The sequence below is a fragment of the Plecotus auritus genome (assembly GCF_963455305.1).
Source record: "Plecotus auritus genome assembly, chromosome: 15".
In the NCBI taxonomy this organism is placed as follows: Eukaryota; Metazoa; Chordata; class Mammalia; order Chiroptera; family Vespertilionidae; genus Plecotus; species Plecotus auritus.
In genome coordinates, this window is record NC_137781.1 from 6,640,389 (window position 1) to 6,666,043 (window position 25,655).

At 46.7% G+C, this 25,655-nt stretch overlaps 1 protein-coding gene across 5 annotated transcripts in view; it reads right to left on the bottom strand.

Annotated features, from left to right (window-relative positions):
• AKAP13 (A-kinase anchoring protein 13) overlaps positions 1 to 25,655 on the bottom strand; it is a gene marked incomplete at its 5' end in the record, with an annotated part of 189,920 nt that overhangs the window by 97,912 nt on the left and 66,353 nt on the right. For all 5 annotated transcript variants that reach the window (XM_080651813.1, XM_080651812.1, XM_080651810.1 and 2 more), the window contains 3 exons: positions 675 to 873; positions 10,303 to 10,486; positions 17,703 to 17,999. In XM_080651813.1, the coding sequence (XP_080507939.1) occupies positions 675 to 873; positions 10,303 to 10,486; positions 17,703 to 17,999 (680 nt within the window). The remainder of the gene's footprint in view (positions 1 to 674; positions 874 to 10,302; positions 10,487 to 17,702; positions 18,000 to 25,655) is intronic.

Genomic DNA, 25,655 nt, shown 5'->3' on the forward strand with positions numbered 1-25,655 from the left:
ATCAAATCATCTCTGAAATAAACTGGGTGGAAAAATGATCTAAACTTAGCCTTTCAGATGTTATGGCCGGAGAGCGGTACCCACATGACGTTCGTATTATCCGTAATCAAAGCTATCAGGGAGTCTGTAATGTTTTTATGTCTGGCAACAACTTCATCTTAGAGGCCTTGAGTGGATTATAAAATCCTTTTTTTTTTTTGGTGATCTTTGTACCATATAACCATCGATTCAAATATAGCAGCACTACCATCACTCATCCAGAAAGTAGTGAAAAGGCCTTCTTCTGAGGAAATCTGGTTCTTGTTCTTTAGCAACAATATCAGAAGCTACTTTGGCCATTTAGTTTTATAAAGTTAAACCAATGAATTTATAAAGATCAACAGACAAATTTCCTTTCATGCCAGGAAAATTTAGTTCTGGTTGTTACATATTTCTCTATCTGCAATGTGTCTGTGTATCTTTCATTATTACAAAAGCCTGGCAAACCCAATGAGAAATTCTCAGCCTCCTACTGCTACAAACCCAATGCTAGTTCTCATCTATAAGCAGAAAACTGCTCTATTTACAGGTTTCGCAATCTTTAAGGGAAGCGTTTTGGTTTTAAATATAGCCAAGGTTCATTGGGGGAAGGAGTGAGGGCACAAAGGCCTTAAAATGGAAATTTGCTGCCTTACCATCAGCTGCTGTTGGATGTTCATAAGTTTAAAAATGTGCCCAGTGCAACTGTCCGCAGGAAGTGGGGGTTCATGGTGTGCCTGGGACTCTGAGGTTAATGTGTAGACATCCAGCTCTCGATGATGCCTCACAGAACAGTCTCCACAGGGTATTTCATAGGACAAACTGCTCCAGGAATCGGGTTCTCCAGCATTCTCCCTGGAAGCAAGCAACCTAGGGTTAATACAGCTCCGTCCTGCCTCCCAAGCGCAGGTTTAACCCTAAGGCTCACATAGTATTGCCACCCTGACTGCCTTTCCTTTTTTTTAAAATTGATTCCCGAGAGCCGAAACCGGTTTGGCTCAGTGAAGAGAGCGTCAGCCTGCGGACTGAAAGGTCCCAGGTTGGATTCCGGTCAAGGACATGTACCTTGGTTGGGGGCACATCCCCAGTAGGTGGAGTGCAGGAGGCAGCTGATCGATGTTTCTCTCTCATCGATGTTTCTAACTCTCTATCCCTCTCCCTTCCTCTCTGTAAAAAATCAATAAAATATATTTTTAAAAAATAAATAAATTGATTCCCGAGAGGAAGGCAAAGGGAGAGGGAGAGAGGGAGAGAGAGAGAGAAACATCAATGATGAGAGAGAATCATTGACCGGCTGCCTCCTGCATGCCCCACACATTGGGGATCGAGCACGCAACCTGGGCATGTGCCCTGACCGGGAACTGAACCGTGATCTCCTGGTTCATAGGTCAACACTCAAGTACTGAGCCACGCTGGCCGGGCCATCTGGTTTGGACAGTTCCCCAGTGATTCGGGGTATCACTAATTGTTCCATCCTCTCCACGAGAGGCCACAAATGGGTTAAATAAAAACTACAGGATTCCTCCCTAAGGATGTCATTTTGATCAAGATCAAAAGAAATCTAGGTGCTTAAAAATAGTTAATGTTATGCTAACAACCCAATAATGAGGAAATGTAAGGAGGATGACTCTAGCCTGCTTTTCAACAGAAGCCAGGCTTGTTAAACATTTCTCTCAAAATTGGCTACACCATAGACGGTTATAGTGGGCATGGCAGAACCTATCACTCCACCCATGCAATGCAAGACACTCAAACTGTTGTTGACGGTAGGTGGAGGAAGCACATTCAAAATTCTTAGGTCATCACCTAGGGAAAACCACTACAATGACGTATCATGTTCTCCTTGTCAATATGATGATCAAATCCTATTCTGAATGAAGCCTTGGTTACAAGAATTTCGAGTTCAAGTTCTTTTCATTAAAAGACAGAACTTTGCTCAACTCATATCATTACAAATATACCTACCTTCTGTACAAATAAAGCCGACAAAGGTACAGGGATGTGAAAAAGCATTTCTCAGCTAGACCTCAAAACATGAAACACCATCGATCGGCTGCCTCCTACACCTCCCCGAGTGGGGATCAAGCCAGCAATCCGGGCATGTGCCGTGACCAAGAATCAAACTGGTAACCTCTTGGTTCCTGGGTTGACACTCAACCACTGAGCCACTCAGGCTGGGCTGTAAATTTAACTTTGAAGCTTGGTTTGATAATGTCACTAACTCTGTTTAATTAACTGTCTGACAGACGTTACTGGCATATCTGCTTACTCAGATTAGCGCATATGGACACCTACAGATATAAAAGCCTAAGCGACCAAACTACTGGTTGCTATGATGCGCACTGACCACCAGGGGGCAGACACTCAACGCAGGAGCTGCCCCCTGGTGGTCAGTGTGCTCCCACAGCAAACCTCCTGCAGCCGGCCAACCTCCCGTGGTCCCTCCCCCGCAGCCGGCCAACCTCCCGTGGTCCCTCCCTCCCCAGCCGGCCAACCTCCCGTGGTCTCTCCCTCCCCAGCCGGCCAACCTCCCGCAGTCCCTCCCCCACAGCCGGCCAACCTCCCGTGGTCCATCCCACTTCCAAGCCGGCCAACTTCCAGTGGTCCCTCCCTCCCAGCCGCCAACCTCCCGCGGTCCCTCCCTCCCCAGCTGGTCAACCTCCTGTGGTCCCTCCCCACCAGCCAGATGGCCCCAATCGCAGGCCAGGCGGAGGGACCCCACCCATGCATGAATTCGTGCACTGGGCCTCTAGTTCTCCAATAAGAAAAAAGCCTTTGATGGCATAACTTGCTCTACTTACCACCACTCAGGAGGCTCTTTGTTAAGGCAGAAACAAAAAGTGATACAGTCCCTTCCCAGCAAAATTAGTTTCTATTAACCTTGCCACTATTAATTCTCAATCCTTCCCTTTCTAATACGTAAACCTTGGGAAATTCCCTTCTGCAACAACCACCTATTGACCATCTACCTCTCCCAGGCTCTCCTTCCAGAGGAATGTGCTTCTGTTGCTATAATTACTTCCAAGAGTTAACCCTCCAGGCTCCCAATTCACTGTCCCTGTGACCTTTTCTTGCTTCCTAGCCCGTCTAGAGACCCAAGACTATTCACTGCAATTCTTCTCCCACTGCAATTCTCCCATGAATACTGACACTCCTCCAACCTGTCTTGTCGGCGGGTCTGGGTGTACCCACGCGTTTAGCAAGTACTCACAAGCCGGGCACTATGCTAGGTGCTGGGATACAACCAAAACCCGTGTCCTGCGGGAGCTGATCTCCGTAGCAGGGGGGACAAGAGCATTCAGGTAAACAGAACACCCAGGATTCTGGAAGACGGCAAGCGCCACGTAGAAAAATAAAGCAGCTATGAGGGTTACAATTTTAAATACGGTGGGTCAGGGAAGACCTCGCTGAGGTAACACTGAAGCCAGTACATCTTCCGCTGTGTTCAGTACTGTGTAAACCTTTACTGGGCCCACTAATAAAATGTGGCAGAGCTCTATCTATAAGAATATTCACTGCAGCTTTAAGTATAATAGTATTAAAAATTAGAAGCACCCTAGCCAAGTCAGTAATTAGAGGGCAGTTTGTTAAATTAAAGAACAGATCTACAGACTATTTAAAAGTAGCCATTAAAAAACAAAGCTAGTGCATGAAAAGGCCAGAATTTGTACCCAGACTTTCCACTTCCACAGTGATGCCTCCTCTATAGTAGTTTCAAACTTTGACCACATTCAAATATAAACCATAAGTCTGATATAATATTTATGAGAAGCTAATCAGGTATGCTAATTAGGTTTTGTTAACATAAATTTTACAGGATCCATAGCAAGTTTTCAACTGTAGGAAACCACAATTAAGAGGCCATTCCTCAGACACTGGGGTTATAGCATCCAAACTGAGTATCCACATCTGATTCCTAAAGTCAAGATTTATGTATGAGGTTCAACAACATTCAATAAGCCCAGAGTGAACGTCAACTAACTTCCCAGTGTCCCGGCTGCTATGCAACCATCAACAGCCACCCAGCCTCTGCTTCTTACCTTGTCCAGCATGGTGTAACTCACAAGAAAGCTCAAATTTGATGTGAACACACTGTAAAACCCTGTCAAACCAACTGCAGAAAAAACACACACATTTTTTTCTAGTACTAACAACACCAGTCATTCAGGGGAAGTTCAAAGATACATCTGTTGAGGCACAACAAAAAAGTCAGATCGGATGTCAGAGAATGAACGATGAAGATCAACAAGGTGTCGGTTTGTACTCACTTGTGGCTGCCCACGCACCACGAGTATCGCAAGCCCATCCTACTTGTGCCCGGGCCTCATACTGCAGCTTTAAGAGGAGAGCGGCGGCCGGGTCGGCCCTGCCCGAAGGCGTGTTTTGCTGTCTCCTTCTGACAGGAAGTGCAGCACCTAGTTCCTCATTGGAGGGCCACTGCAGTATCTTCCACGAAACCGCATCACCATCACAGCGCCAAACCTCAAGGAGTCCTACCAGCTCAACCGCAACGCCACTAAAATGGAGCCGGAGAAGCTAAATTGGGGGGTGGGAGGAGGGAATCAGTGACACCCCAAAACGAACAGGAGGCTACTCACTGTGGAGAACTCATTTGCTAGGCTAGGTATAGATTCATGCACATGCAAATTCACTAGAAATTTTAGCACTGATAAGTTTCTCTCTTCCCCCTTTTTGGGGGGGGCGGGGCAGTTCCTTCCATTTCTCTGAAGCTCAATGCCCTCATCTGTAAAGTGAGAATACCAAGCTTACTGTGAGATCAAATGCATGTAAAGGGTTGGCACAGTGCTTGGCCCTCCCAAGTGCTCAACAAACTGTGACTCTACGGTGTACTGTTGGCTGCTGTAGTTCTAATGAACAAAAGAGAAGGGAGTTTCCGAGTGTGAGTCATTAAAAATAAAAAAGGCACAGGAGCCTTGGAAGTAACTGTCAGGCAACGACACAGGTGCCATCCTCAACTATTTACTCCAGAAAATCTGGGAGGAAAATGGGGCTTTAATTCCCTAGTGTTTCAAGGGCTAGCATGACAGCTGGGGGTGGCCCTGACCTGACAGAGTGTGTCAGAAAGTGATGGTGGAGCAGCCAAGCCCCATTCATTCATTCAAGGCTGAGGATCACCTATGGCCAATGAATCTTCTTTCCCACCTCTCCAAATAAAGGGGCCGCTACGTTTCTAAGAACTTGACAAGCATGCTCTCATTTAATCTTTTGCTGTTGTTAATCCTCACCCAAGGGTATTTTTCCATTGACTTTATTTTTAAAAAGAGTAATTTTGGGGGTTAAGGGCGGCTGGGGAGTGGTCAAGGGGAGGGGGTGGGGGAAGGAGACTTATGTAATACTTTAAACAATAAAGAATTTAAATTTTAAAAAAAGAATAATTTTTACTCCTCCTAACAATAAATGCAGGTAAAATTTTCAAGTCACTTGTATGACTTCAAGGAAACTTCAAAACTGAACAACAACAACAACAAAAACCAATGTGTGATGGTTCCTAAAGGTTTGTGTTTTTCAGAGGATGGAAGGTGCCACCTGATCCCTCATTTGCTCACATGCAAATGTCAGGTCCTATCACAGGTTCGCGTTTTCTTCCCCTAAGGTCTATAGCGAAGTCAGGAATATTTTCCAAACCACATGCTGTTGCCACGGAGAATGTGTTCTCACGGGCTAAGATGTGTAACCTCACGACGCTTTGAAGAAACACTCTGAGGCCGAAACGTTCAGAGGCTGGGCATTTGCCTGCGTAGAGCAGGGAGGGAAGAGAAGTGGACCGAAGGATACACAAGACATATGGAACGGCTTTGTTACTGCAGCCCACTTCCCACACCAATGCGTGTCCTCAGGAAGTCCAGACAGTGTAACCAAGTCCATGGGCTTGGGAGTTACAGCCTCGTTCCAATTCCTGCTCCATTACTTGCCAGCTATGGCGGTCATCTGGTGAAGTGAGGCTAAAATGCCCACCCCTTAGGGGTTAGGGAGAGGATAAAATATATGAGAATTTATGCAAAATGCCTAGCAGAAATACAGATGGCAACTGGTGCTACTGTTACATAAATACAAGCATATCTTCAGAAAGTACATTTTGTAGTTTCTCAGCATGTTGCCAGATAGAGAAAGCCTGAAATTATTATTTGAATGGCTTTGAAAAAAAAACAAAAAACAAAAAGAAACTATGAAATGTCAAAATTCTAAAAATGCTTCAGTGGAAAATTTAACAGAAAAGGGGGCAAAAGTAATTGGAAGTCAGTGGAATCCGTTTGGTTAAAAGACCGACAATGTCACCAAACATGACTGCTCATAAAATTCTATCAATAAAGCTTAAAAACAACAGGCTTGTGAGTCATGGCAGCTGTTGCCTACATAGCCCCGGGCAAGGTCTTTAGCCTCCCCGGGTCTCTTTTCTCATCGGTAGAGGCGTACAGTACTGACCACACTCTAGATGTTTGCTGAGAAACTTTAATGGGAATACATGTAAAGCACCAATGTAGCCGGTATTCACCATTTAATAAATGTTACTGCCCTCCCCCCACTTCCTAGTTTCCACTCAGTTCCAGCACCGTATCTTTACCAAGAGACAAAGACCCGATCATATAGTGAGAACGGAGGGCAGGAAGATGGATGGATGAATACATGGGTAATGAACAGATGGACAAACGGACAGAGGGATGTGACTCAGGCTAGATGAATGTAAGGCATACTTTAAAAGCCCTGGCTATTATTCTGAAGGTACATTTGTACATTTACTCATTCCTTCCTCCCCTAAGGAACAGCGAAAGCTCCCAAGTGGTTATGCACCAGATGGGCGGCTAAGGACCCACTAGAGGAGTACTTGGAGGGGACCATAAGGAGGCAATCACTATGTTCACAGAACATCTTGCTCAACAGCACTCGGCTCCATTGTGAAATACGTACACTTGAGTAGCTACTCTACCCTCTGCCCTGAACCCAGGTGTCAAGTGCAAATGTGTCAAAAGAAGGACCTGAGAAACCAGAGACGCTAACTCTCTGAAAGGGGCCAACACCACCCACCACAGTGGGCCCATGACTCGCGGCCCAGTGTCTGCCAGGCTGGGCCTGTGCCCATGTGTCATCCCAAACTGGGCACATCACTGGGCTTCGATCCTGGGCCTGGTTCTGTTACTTTTAGCCTATGACTCTGAGAACTCACTTCATCTCTCTGGCCTCAGCTTCCTCAATTACAAAACAGGGGTATACCTACCTACTCGCTCATTAAATTGTCGCAGGAATGAAATATAAAAAGACGGGCTAAATGTAACCAACAATACATTTAAGCCCCTCTGATGGGTACATAAACATCAAGTTATGGTACTGAGACTCCTGTTTCCCTCGGGCCAGGAGAGACTAGGACTGAATGGAAAACTTAGAGCCTTTTCCTCATGAAGTGCCAGCCACACTCCATCCCAGTGGTCTCTTCCTGAGTCTGCCAGGTTTCTGTAGAGGGAATAAGATGGGCCTCCGAATTCCACTGATGTGCATGTAACAGCAGCTTGACCACTTTTCTATAACGCATTGAGCTAGTCACTTTAGTTCTCTGAGCCTTCATATTTCATCCGTAAAATACATATAATGCTTATTTAAGAAAGGTTGTTATAAGGTTGAAATGAAATATTAGCTATAACATATCAACAATGCACTGCAGACATTCGATAAATAAAGAGTTGTTGAACTGATACTGAAAATGAGATGGTTATGAGGACAAACATTTTTGCACTCACTCTTTGGACAAATGAAGTATTTCGCCATTTTTATGTCAATACTCCACAGTTAAAGCCCTTAAGGGAAATATTCCTTTTGTAAGGGTGGCCGCGTTGTAAATGATTCCTTAACGACCTAGAGTTCCCTGTGCCATCAACCCAGAGGCATCGACATCACAGCTGTGTCAGAGAGCCAAACCAATTCTCTTAGTGTTATCTATTCCGCTTGGGAATCATTTCAAACTCTTATCAAGGAGGGACATCCAAATGCTGCCTGGAAATATTTCAAGATTTTGGAAAAATTTCCTTAATGGATGAGAAACTGATACAGAGCTAGAGGGAAAGGAGGAAAATTAAGAAAAGGGCAATAAGAGAAAATATTTTTGTCAGTCACTTTGCTATGCACTCTCCATGCATTCTTTTGTTGTTGGTGGTGTTAATCCTCACTCGAGGATATTTTTTCCACTGATTTTTAGAGAGAGTGGAAAGGAGGGGGAGAGACAGAGAGAGAAACGTCGATGTGAGAGAGACATATCAATTGGCTGCCTCCTGCACACACCCTGACCAGGGCCAGCAATGGAGCCTGCAACTGAGGTACGTACTCTTGATTGGAACCGAACCTGGGACCCCTCAGTCCGTGGGCCAACACTCTATCCATTGAGCCAAACTGGCTAGGGCTCTCCAAGCATGCTTTCATTTATTTATCAAAGCAACCCACTCTTACTTCAAAGTCTACTAATATCACAGTAAGACTGGGGGACTTAGTAAAAATCACCCCAAAAGCTTTTTAAATTGCTAACTATGACCCAGCACTTTTTCTGGGCGGCAGAACCGCAGGCTAGAGGAACAGCCAGAAGAATCCGGTTCGGGGCTGGACCTGCAGCACCGTGCTCACGCTCTCTCTCCGCTTGTGGTGCTCTATGCAAAGGTTTCCGAGCCTGGCTTTCCCCTTTCTTACTGTGGGATGAGTGGTCTTCCCACAAGTAACAGGGGTAGCACTCTGAAGCAAGCCAACCTCTTCTCCAAGAACACACACTCCAGTTTCCTTTAAGCTCTGCTGCAATAGGTCTTGTGACACCCTCACCAAGCATATAATGCAGCTGTTGTAATCACTTCAATTTCCCCATTTGGATGGCAATCCTTAACCAACCCTGCCTCCCAGCAAAACCTCTGGGCCCTAAGATCACATTTAGGGGAACTGCATTGGGACCCGCCTGGTAGTTATACTAAGTCACTTGTTTCAACTACTGGAACGAGGCCTGTCTTCCGGAGGCCAGGAGGCACGCAGCAGAGGGAATCCAATCACTGGCCAGATGGGAAGTGCGCAGGAATGGAGCCTATCGCTTCTGGAATACTGTCATGGGGAGCTCAAGTCTCCACAGCTCATTTGAGATGTAGGGCGCCCGCCCCCCCTCCCGTCACTGTATCTGCAGCGCCCATCACAAAGCCTTCTGCAAAGAACCTTCTGTCTGGCTCAACTGGGAAAGCTGTAAGCGTGGTACGTAACGCAGACACCAACAAAATAGCCGTTTATATGACAGTAAGCAGCATTACATTCAGAGATCTCTTCTGGGCCTTTGTACACTGTCCCACACTCACAGCTAAAAATAGTCAACTATAAACTGCAACTAAATGAAGTCTACCATGAGCAAAGCATCTGAGAATTAGGGAACGCTGACGTAATTTACAAGGATCCCTCAACTGCTAGAGACCACAGATCCAAGGTTTATTCTTCAGTTACGGAGCAGAAAGAAGACAATGATCGTAACACAATTAAAATGTATTAAATAAGAAAAACTGTACTTGAAGTTTCTGCGTTTTATAAATATTCCAATGGAAAAATGTTGCCTACTATAATGCATTTATTTTTCTATTTACAAAAGAAAAAAGAATTCGAGTATTTTAACTTAATAGCCTTTCTTCAGAAAACTCTCTGAAGAGTCAGACTGCATGACAACCGAAAACATACACACACACACACAAACATACACACACACACACACACACACACACACAGGCTTTCCTACAGCGATTTCCAAGACAACTCGGTTGCTTTTTACTGCTATTCATACGAATAGACGATTGCTCTGATTTTATTCACAGAAATTACATTCAAACCTAACCTCCGTGGTTCAGTATATTTTCCGCATGCAGTTATACTCAAGTATTCACTTCTAATTAACTCTTACAAGTATTGAAGACATACCACAAAAAAGGTACAGCCAGGAAAACTGCTTCCTCTCGTACTAAACAGAGATCAACTAGACACATGGCAATAGAATTCTACCCCCACAGACAAGACTTATAATACGAGGCAAGCGCAGCGCAGGCGGGGAGGCAGAGAGGGAAAGGGTGGTGTGACTTACGTGTGCCACTCTCACCGTGAGGCAGGAGCAGGCTTACAAAGCCTCCAGCAGAAGGCAAGGCACAGAGCTGCGGTTCTCACTTGTGGCAAACACACCGAGATGCCAAGTGGGTGGTACAAGCATGAATCAGGGGTGGGGTTGCTGGGGAGGGGAGGGGAGGGGAGGGGGGAGGGAGAATGAGCACTTACTCGGTCAGAAGCTTGTGCAACTTGTGATAACCCCGCTGCAAGGCCAAGCTCGCAGGTGTCGCTCCTTCCTGGTTGTGGATGCTGAGCGCTCCGCGGCCACCTGGCTTCTGCAGCAGGAGCCACGCCAGCCTCAGCAGTCCCAGGCGCACGGCGAAATGCATCAATGTCTCGCGGGGGCCCCCATCTGCAGACGGGGAGAAATGAGAAGAAGCGAGAGGAGAACGTGAAAAACAAAAGCAAACCCGCAGAAAGACAAGTTAGGTGAACACCACGATCTCCAAGTACCTAAGATCCTAACGTTAAGGCCACAACATACAACATGAACAATTTGGTAGTGGCTAAGGAAAAACAGCTCTCAAGGGAAAACAAAATAAAGTTAGAAAAAAACTATGAGAAGCAAAATCTCCAATAGGAGATAGTTCCACAAGAGGATCAAGCCTTTTCTACATTTCACCTTAATACACCCAATTTATAAGGGTGGCTCCACACATATATTCTTTTCCTTACCAAAAAAAAAAAGTGGGTGGCCCAGCAGGTGTGGCTCAGTGGTTGAGAGTCCACCTATGAAGCAGGAGGTCATGGTTCGATTCCTGGTCAGGGCACATGCCTGGGTTGTGGGCTCAATCCCCAGTGCAAGAGGCAGCCGATCAATGATTCTCTGTCATCATTGATATTTTCTTCTCTCTCCCCCCCCCTCCCTTCCTCTCTGAAATCAATAAAAATATACATATTCTTTAAAAAGTAGATGTAGGTCACAACATAGGGATCCAACGGGAAGAGTTATTGATTTTCTTCCTTTTGTATCCGTTTAAATGCTAGTTTAAACCTACAATTTAGGATTAATCTCTCTTTCCTCTCTATATCTATATATTTTTCCTCTGATGTTCCTTTGTATTTTTCCTCCATTCTGAGAGTTACTCAGCTGTGTTTTCAGATCACTAACTGCATTTCCTACGATGTCAACGGGTCCTCTGTCCCAGTCTGAATTGGATTATGCCATGGGATTCTGGATGTCCTCGCATCATGTCAGCCAACTGCCTGTCCATCTTTGCCCTCATTGCGATGGCTTTTTTGCAGATGTAATTAAAGCCCCTAATCAGCTCATTTAATAAGGAAGAGATCCTGGGTAATCTGGGTGGGCCTGAGGCAGTTGGAAGGCTTCAAAGGCAGGGCTGAGTTTCCCCTGGAGAGAGAACCCGCCTGTGGGAGGCGGCTGGCGGTGTCTATGCTCCAGAGCTCCATCCCGCTCCGTCTCCCCTTCCTACTGTCTGAGGACCACACTCTGGCTCACGCTGGTGAGTCTGAGCTTACCTGCCCATGACCTTTTATTCTTGCCCTACAAATGTGGGGCTTGCTTAGTCAGCCCACACAATCAGGCAAGCTATTCCCGATAATAAAATTTTTTAAAATATATTTTTATCTCAGAGAGGGAGAGATAGAAACATCAATGATGAGAGAGAATCATGGATCAGCTGCCTCCTGCACACCCGCTACTGGGGATCCAGCCCACAACCAGGCCGTGTGCCCTGACCAGGAATCAAACCGTGACCTCCTGGTTCATAGGTCGAAGCTCAACCTCTGAGCCATACGGCTGGGCTCCCTGTAATAAATCTTGTTCCCCCTAATGGTTCTGATTCTCTGGCTGAAACCTGACTGACGTACTCATTAAACCTATTTTTCTCCTTGCTGCTTCCTTCTCTAATTTCATTATAAGTCTGCCTTCTTCGATCTTTTAAAGGACAAATGGAAAATCTCCTCTAAATTTTTCTTTGGTTGCTTAAAGAAAATTATACTCAGAGAGCCTTCAATCTGAACACTCATTATATCTTCCCGTTCCCTTCATGCTGTAATGTTCTTTTGTAGGCCATATGTTGGCTGTTGGTTTTCCTGGTTAGCCATCCATTGGAAAAATCCCTATGTAGCCCCAGCTCTTACCCACAGAGAAGATGTAGGAAATGCCTAAGTCCCCCTGGCTATCTACTCATATGCTGGAAGCACCTCCCGTACACACGTGCCCAGATGTGCAGAGCAAGCTGATGTGCCCGGTGGGCATTCAGCTATGAAATGCCAGCTGGCTGCATCTTCTTCTAATTGCCAGAGTTTCTAACCCAGCAAAGTGCTGGAGGTTCTGTGAACAATAGTAATTAAAGCCTATGAGTACTTTTCTTACCCCATCGATCCACCCGAGGCCCTGCTACAGTAACTTCCGAATCTCTATGCGACGCCAATATCCACATTCTTTCTACTACTCTGAGCTGCCTCTCAAATACACCTGAAGCTCGTATGACGCAGGAAATCGACACCCCGTGGGGAAGGAGAACAAAAGGCCGGTGTGAGACGTGGGCTCTTGGAAAAATGACACTTGTAATCTTGCGACAGAATCAAGGTTTGACAGGCAACAAAGCCTGGAGCAGCTGAGGTCCTGCCACGGCTAGAAACTGCTTGTCTTGGAGTCAAGATAGTAGTAATGCTCTGTGAGGAGAAAAATCCCTCAACAGTCTTTTCGTATTTCATTATTTTCCTTTGTAGTAGCTATGACAGCTGAAAAATACACCAATAGTAGTGAGTGCAGCTAAGGAAAAATTTCCATGAAAACCTAGGGAACAAGTTTGAAACAGGCAGCAAGTGATTATGGTTGAGGTTCTATGAACCACCATCAGACACACAGAACTGGGAACGCACAGGCTGTTTTCAGCAAAGTCTTTCTTAAGCCCGTCCCCTCCTCCTCTCCACCCGAATTTCTCCTTGTGGGAGGACCCCCCCTCCCGTGACGAGTCCATTTCCTTTTCACCGAGTCATACAATACCATGACTAAATAAGCACGAGATGTCCCCAGCCTGTTTCTCCTCCTTCCTTCGAGTGTTCGACAGACCCACCCTCTTACCTGAGAGGTATGCTGACTGCTACTGTACCCGGTTCTTTCAGGAAAAAACAGCATCTTAATCCATCATTTTCACTAACCACTGAGGTATTAAAAAGCTAGAACAACTAGTCCAGTCGGTGTGGCTCAGCAGTTGAGCATTGACCCAGGAACCAACAGGTCACTGGTTCAGTTCTCGGTCAGGGTAGATGCCCACGTTGTGGGCACCATCCCCAGTAGGGGGCGTGCAGGAGGCAACCAATCCATGATTCTCTCTCATTTGTTTTTATTTCTCTCCCTCTCTCTTCCCTTCTGAAATCAATAAAAATATACTTGAAAAAAAGAAAAGCCCTAGCGGCTTTGGCTCAGTGGATAGAGCATCGGCCTGAGACTGAAGGGTCCTGGGTTCGATTCCAGTCAAGGGCATGTACCTGGGTGGCAGGCTCGATCCCTGGCCCAGGTCGGGGCTCATGCGGGAGGCAACAAATCATTGTCTGTCTCTCACATTGATGTTTCTCTTTTTCTTTGTCTCTTTCCCTCCCTTTCACTCTCTCTAAGAATCAAGAGAAAATATCCTTGGGTGAGATTAACTAACTACATACATACATGCATGCAATTAAAAAAAAAAAACACAAAAAACTGAAACAACTGATACTTGGTAACTCACAGGAAGGTACCCTTACCCCCATCTCCCCCCCTGCCCCTCCTCTCCCCCCTCCCCATGAATCCTTACTGGCATTTAAGGCAGAGCTACGGCTAAAAGAACAGTGCGGAGGCTGCTTTAGGCAACTAGAGATTAAAGAACACTTAGAAGAATTCAGATGGACAAACCCCCTCTTGCTCATGTTTAAAGTGAGGATTAACTTTAGAAAGATGTTAAAGCAAAAGAGAAACAGTCTCATTATGCTGTTCTTTCCTTTTATAAGACATGATCCCTCCCCTCATCAGAGCTCAAAGTTTGTCTCTAAAAGGTTACTGCATATTGGCCCTGGTATGTTCAAAACGCGCAGCTCTGCTAACCAGCGCACACTATCCAAATACATTCTCCTCCACTTCGTACGTGAAGAAATTGAGAAACAGATTAGTATTCTGCACGAACACTTGCAATGAAGCCAGGATATAAACAAATTGACTCCACTGCCTAGGTTCTTTCCCGTTTACAATCTGAAAGCTAAACCAGAAGTTCTTAATTTCACGTTCATTCCTGCGGTTCAAGGCAGCTAGGAATCCCTGAAATTATATGTAAATTTCTGCAGGCCTATATGTATTTTTTTCCGTAGGAGAAATCTGAGCTGTTTTAAAAGGAGCCACTGACCTGAAGGAAAAAATAATAATTTTAAAAGCTCTGTATCCAAACAATTAGTATGAGGATTAAGCACAAATCTTACATGACTCCTTTGTACAAGCATTAAGTCACTCCTTTGTACAAGCATTAAGCTGGAATACCAGTAAACACCCTCGCTTTCAATAGCAAGTAGTCCTGTTATGTAAGTGCCCTATTTACCTGTTTCATTATCCCAGGCCACAAGCTCACTTGGTACCTTCTTTCTTTTAACAACGTATAAAAAGTAATAGAGGTACAACTCGACGTGAGCAGAATGTTCCTCTACATTCATCCTGGGACAGCAAGCAAGCCCCTCTCGACTGAAGCTATTCTGCCCTTAAAATACTGAGTCTTTGGCGATTCTAATCCACAACTGATCGAACAGTTAAAACTGCAGAATTCAAATCTAGCTCTTGAAATCAGATTCCTGCTCCCAGCTGTTGACTCAAAGGCAGATATATATATATACCAAGATCTTTCCTTGCAAAGTATGCCCCTAACTTGTTCATTTTCGTTTGTTCTTTTAATCATTTTTAATGTATGTAAAAATTCACTTTGGTACAGTCTCGTGACTTGGACCACATCCATGTGTTCTTATAGCCACCACTGCCACAATGCAGAACCATTGCAACACCCAAAGAACTCCCTCAGATACCCCTCTGTTGTCAGACCCTCCCCACCCCCAGACTTGGCAACGACCAATCTAGTTTCTGTGCCTGTAACTGTGCCTTTTCCAGAATACCTCATAAATGAAATCATACAGTAAACACCCTTTGGACACGGATTTTTTTACTTAACACAATGCATTTCAAATGCATCCAAGTTGTTGCACATGTCAATAATTCTTATTGCTGAGTAATATTCAAATGTATGGATGTACCGGCTTGTTTATATATTTGCCAAGTGAGAGAGAAGTGGGTTACTTCCAGTTTTTGGTGATTATAAATAACTTGCCATAGGCATATTTGTGCGAAGATTTTTTGAGCGAATGTAAGATCTCAGTTCTCTAGGATGAATAGGCAGAAGTGGAATTGCTGGGTCATAAGAAACGGCCAAAGTGTCTTCCAGAGTGGTGATATCACTCTGCACTCTCAGAGTGGAAGGGAAGGTGAGGACAGAGCGAGAGAAACATCGATGTGAGAGAGACACATCGATGGGTCGCCTCCCGCAGGTACCCTGACCAGGACCGGGGATCGAGCCTGCAACCGAGGTACATGCCCCTTGACCTGAATCGCACATGGACCCTTCAGTCCGCAAGCCGATGCTCTATCCACTGAGCCAAACCGATCAGGGCTGGCATTCTTAACCTTAGCTTTCTTCACAGGTGTGTAATGGTACCTTACTGGGATTTTAATGCATTTTCCTAAGTGTTCACGTTTGATTTAACCTGTGCTAGCACTACGTGAGCAATTATATAACAGAAGCCTAAGAATCACTCGGAAAGTCCACAAAAATACTAAAGCTGGCCAGTTCCCTATGAAAGGCAGGCCCAGAGGGGAACTGATACGCCTAAGCTTGAGACCTGCGCTCTTTCTAGCACAGCTGACCTTTGAACAACAAGGGAGGGGGGCACCGCCTGTGCCGTCAAAAACCAGCATGTAACCAAGTCAGCCCTCCGCACAGGTGATTCCCAACCGTAGACGGAAAACACGCGTATGAGCGCGCCTGCGCAGTCGAAACCCATGTTGTTCAGGGTGAAATGGATTCCTTGTTAATATGGCAACGTGAACAAACTATCCAACTCCCGTGCCTTCTTTAAAGAAACAAACTAACAAAACCATAGAAACACCGTAAGCTCCGCAAGTAACTACTGCAACCCATCTTGACGGAGATGCATGAATGGCAAGCGGAATAAGCATTCCCAGGCCACGCAGACGCAGTGGGGCTGTGGGTATTTGGCCCCAACATTAGGTGTCTGGAAAGGCGCTCATGCCCTACACGAGGGCAAACACTCTGATCTCTAGGCCCTGGCACTGCAGGGGGTTCCTGGACGCTGTATTAGCAAGAGAAAGGCAGGAACGGTGATTTCTTCCTGATTTGATTCTAGAGCAGCCATGGGCAAACTACGGCCCGCGGGCCGGATCCGGCTGTTCTATCCGGTTCTCTTGCTCTCCCCTCCGCTCCTTTACTTTGAATTTATATTAGTTCACACAAACACTCCATCCATGCTTTTGTTCCGGCCCTCCGGTCCAGTTTAAGAACCCATTGTGGCCCTCGAGTCAAAAAGTTTGCCCACCCCTGTTCTAGAGTCTACACTTGCCTTTGTGTTCTACCTGGGCAGGACTGCCTTGGCATGTCCAGGAAGTCCCTGAGAGGGGGGGGGGGGCATTTCTGCTGCTGATCACAGGTCTAACTGTTAAAGTCAGTGAATACGGGAGAGGCAAAGCTGGCAAACACCCCTCGCCAATCTTCCACGGGGTCATGGGAGGAAGACCTGTAGCTGCTGGGCCTGTGGGAGCAGGAAGTGAGCATGCCCTGGCTCAGCCTCCTGGGGGCATCCCTCCTCAGGGTCTGCTACCTGCAGAGGGGGTGACTTCTGGTCTGCTCTCCCTAAGTAACACAGTCACCAAAGCTGGGTGGACACTGAAGGGCAGTCCTGTGACTGTCCAGCTCTTTGAGAGAGAAGGTAGAAAGGACAGCAAATCCTTCGGGCCGGAGGTCTAATGTCAGTTTTCCAGTCTCGCTTTATCAGTGACAGGAAAACATTTCCACCTCTCGCTGTGTAACTGCTAAATCTTCCAACTGGATTTGATCTCGGGGGGGGGGGGGGGGGGGGGAGGCTGTTATTTATTGGACCCCAGGTTTAGACCGTTTCATGTAAATCTGTATATAAAACCATGACATCCAGTAGATGGCATGTGCCACAAGAATAACTACGTGGGAAAACCCCTATCTGACGAAGGAATGTCAGTGTGGGGGTTTCTTTGCTGTTGTTTTGTGTGTCGGCCCATGGACTGAAGGATCTCGGGTTCGATTCCTGACGGTTGCAGGTTCCCTAGCCCTGGTGGGGGCAGTGCAGGAGGCAACCAATCAATGTGTCGCCCTCATTGATATTTCTCTTTCTCTCTCTCTCTCCCCCTCCTCCCTCCCTTTCACTCTCTCTGGAAATCAAAGGAAAAAATATCCCCCGCTGAGAATTAAAACAAAACAAACAAACCAAAAAGCCTGTAAGGATTCTGAACTCAGCGTGACTTTGGGGGTGATTTAAGTTCTTACCATGCAAAGTCTGATTGGCCCCCAACACATTCCACTCCGCCGGCAGCTTCAGGTGTCGGAAAGCGAGGGCCACCTTCTCATCAAGGGAATTCACGTCTGTAGACGGGGGTCCTGACCGGTCAAGAAAGCGGGTGAAGTTCAGCGCCTGCTGGTTCCCTGCGCTGGTGGCCAGGAACTGGGCTGCATCGTACGCCTCATCCTGGATGAACTCAAAGTCTTCTTCCGCCACCACAAACACGGGGAGGCCCTCTTTGGAAGCGCACAGCAGCACCTTCACTGTCTCACAGCAGTCGTGACCTGGAGAAAATACACGGAACAAGGAAGACAGCAGAGTGTTAGCGTCCTCCCGCTGAAAGGACTCGCATGGCCTCCCTGCCCTTCTTGCATGATATGCCAGTTCCCTTCCTCGAAGCCGCTCCTTCCCTTGAACTCTGACAGCAATCTTCCAAGCTTCTTAAACCTCCATTTCCAGCTCTATTGTTTGCAAGTACGAAGTAGTCCCTTAGCAAATAGCAGACAACTGTATCTCAGCTGTCACCATACATACAGCATGGTGTCTGGCACTGAACAGTCTCTCAGTATCTCAATATATACTGAACTGTGGCTGTTCAATTTGGACAAACTTAAAAAATGAAAGCTCGCCCAGCTGGCATGGCTCAGTGGTTGAGCATCGACCTATGAAACAGGAGGTCATGGTTTAATTCCTGGTAAGGGCACGTGCCTGGGGTGCGGGCTCGATCCCCAGTAGGGGGCGTGCCAGAGGCAGCTGATCAAGGATTCATCATTGATGTTTCTGTCTCTCCCTCTCCCTTCCTCTATGAAATCAATTTATATATATAAAAGGCTAATATGCCAAGTGTCCCCTCGGGAGTTCGACCAAGAGACTGGAAGTTCAATTGCTCACTATGCCGTGCGCTGACCACCAGGGGGTGGCACGGAACAAAGGAAGGTCCCGGCCAGCTGCGGGCAAGTAGGGGAAGGGAGGCCCTGGCCAGCAGCCAGCAGGCCCTGATCGGCCCTGATCGCTGGCCAGGCCTAGGGACCCTACCCATGCCTGAATTTCGTGCACCGGGCCTCTAGTAAAAGTACATTTTTTAAAAAATACATCTTTCTGATGAGAACAAAATAAAGGAGAGGTAATTGATGCTGCTTTGCCTGATTAGCTGCAGGCACCTGCACATCCATGGCTCCCCTGAGTCCACTCCCACGCAGGGACTGCTCTGCCACGGGCGGGAGGCCCAGTGAAACCCCCTGTGTGGCCCGTGACCCTGGCTTTCCACGCCCTGCCACAGGCAAACAGAGGTTTCAGACTGGGGCAGAACAAACTAAGCTTTCGCTTGTCTTTGCAAGAGAAAACAGTCATTTCCCCACGTTTCCAATGAGAAGAAGAAAAGTGATTTTCCACATACTGTCCCCCAGGGACCTCTTCAAGCCCTTTACCCTGTAACAGAAGAAGTCCCTCTCTGCTGTGTGATTTCAGAGTGGTAATAAGTATTTACTGACCAAGTACCTACCACACACCAGGCATTTTCTCTACACAACAAAGTCGGGAGCTATGTGTGTATTAAGTGTTGTCCTCATTTTATGGATGAGAGAACTGAGACCTCAAGGTGACACACATTAAGAAGCAGAGCCCATTATTCAAATTCAAGTCTGACGCTAAAGGACATGGCCTACTACATAGGATGATGCGAGAGTTTTGTACCACGTTGCTTACAGCCAAAGGCGGAAGAGTGATAGCTTTGTCCCTGCCTGAAAGGCGCCCATTACTTGGACTGAGAGGCCAGTATGACCATTAGGCCAAAATAACAGGTTCATGAACCACCAAGATCAGTCTCCCTGTAAACACACAACTCTACCAGATACTCCCACTGCCTTCGGAGTTGAATTCTTTCTATGAAGGTTTTAAGAAACTAAAGGACCCTCTGTGTGTGTGCATATGTGTACACCCATGTATGCGTTTCAACTCAATATGTGCTTTGAACTTACGCAATAAAATGAGGGGGAAAACCTTCATCTGTCTTTGAAGGGCGGCCCACCGATTACCTATGACGGCCATGTCGGCAGAAACAAGCCCATGAGTCAGGGATAGGCTTGGTGTCTTTCTGGCAGGAGGTGAGTGTATCCTTCCAACTGTTCTAACGTCTAACAACAGCGGGACAGCCACCAAGGCCCCGGAACGGCGATTAGAAGGTAAAGGTAAGGCTTGGTGTCTTTCTGGCAGGAGGTGAGTGTACCCTTCCAACTGTTCTAACGTCTAACAACAGCGGGACAGCCACCAAGGCCCCGAAACGGCGGTTAGAAGGTAAAGATGAATAAGGTAAGTCTCAGCCCTTCAGGAGTTTCCGGTTTACAAACAGGAATCAGGCTGTAGATAATGGCAAAGCACAATGGAACGGCTTCTATAAGAAACATACAAGCCCGGCAGGCGTGGCTCCACGGCCGAGCCACAGTTCGACTCCAGGTCAGGGCACATGGCCAGGTTTCAAGCTCCATCCCCGGTGGGGGGCCTGCAGGAGGCAGCAAATCGATGATTCTCATCACTGATGTTTCTCTCTCTCTCTCCCTTTCCCTTCCTTTCTGAAATCAATAAAAATATAGTTAAAAAATAAAAACAAACAGTCCTGATTCTTTCTTACCAGTCTCCTTCCCGCCTTCCCCACACTGTGCAAAGGTGAGAAACCTGAAACCTTGAACCAGAAAGGGGGTCGCAATGCCACTAAAATGAATACCATTGACAGCACTGCAACATCACCTGGATATACACAGAGAGTTCAGACCATATTCCAGTTCTTCAACTTCAACTTCAACTTCAACTAACTCCCTCTCTCTCTCTCTCTCTCTCTCTCTCACACACACACACACACACACACACACACAGCAACGGCCATGGGGAAGCAATACCACCTGACTCCTAACTAGAGAGGACAGAAGCAGCGTATCTGCGCAGAAATCTACCTGGAATTGCTAAAATGACCGTTTACTTTGCTAGGAGGGGTGGGGACAAACGAGGGAAGAGAAATAGAAGAAGGTGAGGGGTGTGAGGTATGTGTGCCAGCCAAGTGCTCAGCAACGCAGGCACACACGCCTCTTCCGCTGCTTTAGCAGAAGGATTTGTTTAGAAAGTGGCTGGGAGAACTACTGGCAGCTCTACCTGCAAGAAGTGAAAATAAAACTGTATTAGAGGAGGCTGAATGTCAGAAAAGGCCATGAAAGAGATATGTAAGAGAAGCCATCTGACTGTTAGCCCCGTATTTCCCCTTCAGACATGAACTCACAATCTAGAGGAGAAACTATGAATCATCTTAAGCGACAGTGCCATAAATCTGGAATTCGTTTGATATGATTACAGGCTTGCCTCTTTTTCAAAAGAAAAACTGAGGATTGAGAGAGGCCTGGAGGACGGAGGGTTTCCTGGACTCGTCTTCACTAAACAGAGTAAATTGGAAGAGTTACTACCGATGAAGAAGCGCCTCACCCTGCAGCCTGGAATCCAACCACAGAGGCCGGCAGGGCTCCTGTCTCACATTAATGTTTCCTATCAGGCTCCAGAGCTGCTTAAGATTATTTTTTAAGCCTTCTAACCTTCCAGATCAAGCATCTCGAGAAAAAATCAACCCTTTGAAAACAAGGTTCCATGGGTCTATAATACAATAAAACTAAAATCACTGCATATGCACACACAGGACCTCTGGCTGCCATACATCAGCTCTGGAGACATGACTATTTGCAGGGCCCTTCATTTCCTGATTGCCTTTGTGCCCACAGAAACGCAAGGTGCCTACATCTACGCTGCATATCCAACTCCATATAATATCCAATTCCAAAGTACCCAACGCAATACGCTCATCACCATTTAACTTCTTTTTATGTGAAACAGAGGCTGCAATGGAGAGAAGAGCAGCAAGGTCCAATTCCAGGGTGTTTCCCTTCCACTCAATTCTCCAGGAACAAAGGAAAATAAAAATCACGGGTCTTTTCCAAAAGGGAAGTTCTGAAAACTGGCTGTGCTGCTTCTGAAGGAAGTTCGCCCAGGGGATTCGGAGAGGGAAAGAGAGAGAGAACTGTTAAAGACACACGACCTACACTGAAATTCCCATTTTTAAGTTGCCTTCTGACTTTATCCCACAGGCAGGTCCAGTGCATTTACAACAGAAATATAAAGTAAATTATGGGGTGGGAGAGGGCTGTTCCTAATTGAATGAAATCAACGGAAAGGGTCCTAAAGCAGCAGCTGTAGAGTCAGAAAATAAATATTAGCTTTGACTCTCACCCTCCGTGGCAGACAGCCTGGGATTTCCTGAAAGTCATTCAGCCATGAAGCCTGTTCGCTTGTGCACAAAGGCTGCTATCACCAGCCATAAGCAGGTATCTAGAGCTGTGAGCTGTTACTAAATGCTCGCTGGGCTCACTCCAGGCAACAGCCCTAAGAGTCTGCAGAGCTCTGTAGCAATGGCCCAGGAGGCTTCTGAGCTGGATGTTGCCTTTGGCAGAACTGAAAAAATTAAGCGAAGGGGAAGAACGCAGAATAAACAAAAACGCGAGAGAGAAACAACATTTAGCTGCTGATGGTCCTCTTCAAAGCATCCAACCCAAACCATGTTCAGCCTGCAGGTCAGGAGGTGTGTGCTCATGAGGTCGGAAGAGCTTTCCCACAGGTCTCTTATCACTCCATGAAGCACCCGTCGCCGTGGAAACGAAATATTGCTACAGATAAACAAACTGCTGAAGCATGGCCCAAGAATGACTTCATTTCCTGTTAAGCTAAAAGCGGCACACATCCCATCCGGGCCTTCTCTGCTGGAGATGAAACAATTGGGACTTTGTTTCACCGGCTCTCCGCAAAGAAGCCCTGAAAGTGCTGGCTGGTTCAGTGAAGCGCAGACCCACGCTGACACCTTCTAACAGAAAGGCTGCGTTATTAGTCAGCGGTGGAAAATAGGAAAACAATGTCTTTTTCTTCCCTTTGAAGTGGCTAAACAGGGTTAAAGGAAATTTTTAGTCTTCAACCCAGACTCTACCAGATGAGATGATACGCACAAGTATGCGCCCACTGCAAGTTTTTGGTAGCCTCATGATAGATGCCCAAATTTGGTGTGTAAAACGTGTTTGCATGTACATGAGTATTTGTTAAATATATTTTATAAATATATAAATATAAATATATTTTAATTGATTTCTAAGAGGCAAGGCAAGTCATCAATGATGACAGAATCATGGATCGGCTGCCTCCTGCATGCCCCCTCTACTGGGGATCAAGCCCACAACCTGGGCATGTGCCCTGACCGGGAATCAAACCATAATGGTTCATAGGTCAACACTCAGCCACTGAGCCACGCTGGCCGAGCACCACAGTCTTTTTCAACTATAGGTAAGTCAAGAAAAGATTACTTTCGTTCAGCTGCTATGACTCAGTAGGGGGTGTGCAGGAGGCAGCCAATCAATGATTCTCTCTTACCACTGATGTTTCTATCTCTCCCTCTTCCTTTCTCTCTGAAATCAATACAAACATACTTTAAAAAAGAAGAAATGATTACTTTTAAAATCCTTTACAACTTCTTTTTTTTATATATATATTTTATTGATATTTTACAGAGAGGAAGGAAGAGGGATAGAGAGTTAGAAACATCGATGAGAAACATCGATCAGCTGCCTCTTGCACACCCCCTACTGGGGATGTGCCCACAACCAAGGTACATGCCCTTGACCGGAATCGAACCTGGGACCTTTCAGTCCGTAGGCCGACGCTCTATCCATTGAGCCAAACCGGTTTTGGCTACAACTTCTTTATAAACACACACAAGTCATTATAAACTTCTCACCAGGAAACAAGCAAAACAGTGAGAAAACAGAAGAAATAATTTCAATATCTAAGTCAAAGAGGTGTGTTTTTTAAATATATTTTTATGGATTTCAGAAAGGGTGGGCGAGGGAGAGAGAGAAAATCAGTGCTGAGAGGGAATCATTGATTGGCTGCCTCCTGCACACTGGACCGAGCCCGCAACCCAGGCATGTGCCCTTGACCGGAATTGAACCTGGGACCCTTCGGTGCGCAGGCCGGCGCTCTATCCATTGGGCCACACCAGCCAGGGTGAGGTGGTGGTGTTTTTAAGGAGACAACTTAGAAATGTCTTATTCCCCTCCAAATAAAAGGTTAGAGACGAACATCAAGAAGTAGCTGCCTTTGCCCTGGCTGGTTTGACTCAGTGACGGAGCATCGGCCTATGGACTAAAGGGTCCCGGGTTCGATTCCGGCCAGGGGCACACGCCTGGGTTTTGGGCTTGATCCCCATTGGGGGACGCGCAGGAGGCAGTTGATCCGTGATTCTCTCTCATCATTGATGTTTCTACCTCTCGTTCCCTCTCCCTTCCTCTCTGAAATCAATAAAGATATATATTTAAAAAAAAAAAAAAAGAAGAAGTAGCTGCCTTTGAAAGGTCAACCAAACATCTCGTCAGTAATTAAAATATTACAAAACATGGACAGCAAACCACATAGACAGAGACACCAGAGCCAGCAGTCGGTCTGCAACATGCATGACATGACAAGCAAGAACAAGGCACAGAGCTCCTTTTCTTCCCGTGGTCAGCACACTGACCAGGACTGCAGAGCCAGTCCCACACGTGAGCAGAGAGCACGCAGAGCCACCCGCACCACGGCAGCTGCAGGCAGACTGCACATCTGTCCAGTACCTGGGATGCAAGTACAGGCTTTCCATGAAGTTTCTATCCTGACTAATGTGACCCTGCCCTCAGCAGACAGGAAGTCGGGGGCTATCAATGCGGCTCACTGACGCACAGAAATGATCAGAGGCAGCTCTGGAAAGAGGGCACAGACTCCTGCCCGAGCCAAGAACTCAATTCAAGAAAGAGACTCCTTTGCATTTTTCAAAAGGAAGAGTGCATGTGTGTGCCCATGAGTGTGCGCACGCGTGTGTGCCTGCACCAGTGCACAACTTCCTAGAAGAGTGACTTCTAAGAACCAGAATGTACTGGGACACAGTGAAAACCCTGCACCATCGCGTGGCAGGGGTCCCTGAAACAAGCCTTCTTAGCGCACACGGTGACCAAAACTGACACAAGCACATGCCAGCTCCGCCGGCGCGGCTCAGGGGTTGAGTGTTGACCTATGAACCAGGAGGTCACAGTTAATTCCCGGTCAGGGAACATGCCCGGGTTGCGGGCTCGATCCCCAGTGTGGGTCATGCAGGAGGCAGCCAATCCATGATTCTCTCTCATCATTGATGTTTCTCTCCCTCCCTCCCCCTTTCTCTCAGAAATCAAAATCAAAAAATTTTAAAAATCACATACCAATGAGGGTGAAGGCCCTGTGGGGCATATCCGCCTCCAGCCAAGAGGCCAGGCCCTCCTGGTCCTCGTGACTGAGGATCTCAGCGAGGGCCCAGGGCTACACCGTTACACCTGTCCTTTCTCTCATAGCTTATTGCACCCGCCCCCAAACTTTGACTCCTAAAGTGTGTATAATTCAGGAAGGATAATTTTATAAAAATCACCTCCGTGCCTTGCTTAATCAGATCCTCCCCTCTGAGGAGCTGCTCCTCATTCACCCCACATGCTAAAATGCTGGCCAGTGGTGATACTACAGCAGCCTTGGGCAAACTACGGCCCGCGGGCCGGATCCGGCTGTTCTATCCGGTTCTCTTGCTCTCCCCTCCGCTCCTTTACTTTGAATTTATATTAGTTCACACAAACACTCCATCCATGCTTTTGTTCCGGCCCTCCGGTCCAGTTTAAGAACCTATTGTGGCCCTCGAGTCAAAAAGTTTGCCCACCCCTGTACAGGAACCTGCTAGCGAGCAGCCCTCCACCCCCAGGTCAGCCTTTCGGACATGACACACATCACAGGAAACAAGAGGAGTGCAGCTTCAAATTACAGGGGAGGACACTTAATACGCTTTAGAAAGAAATCAGTATCTATCCTGAAGTCCTTGT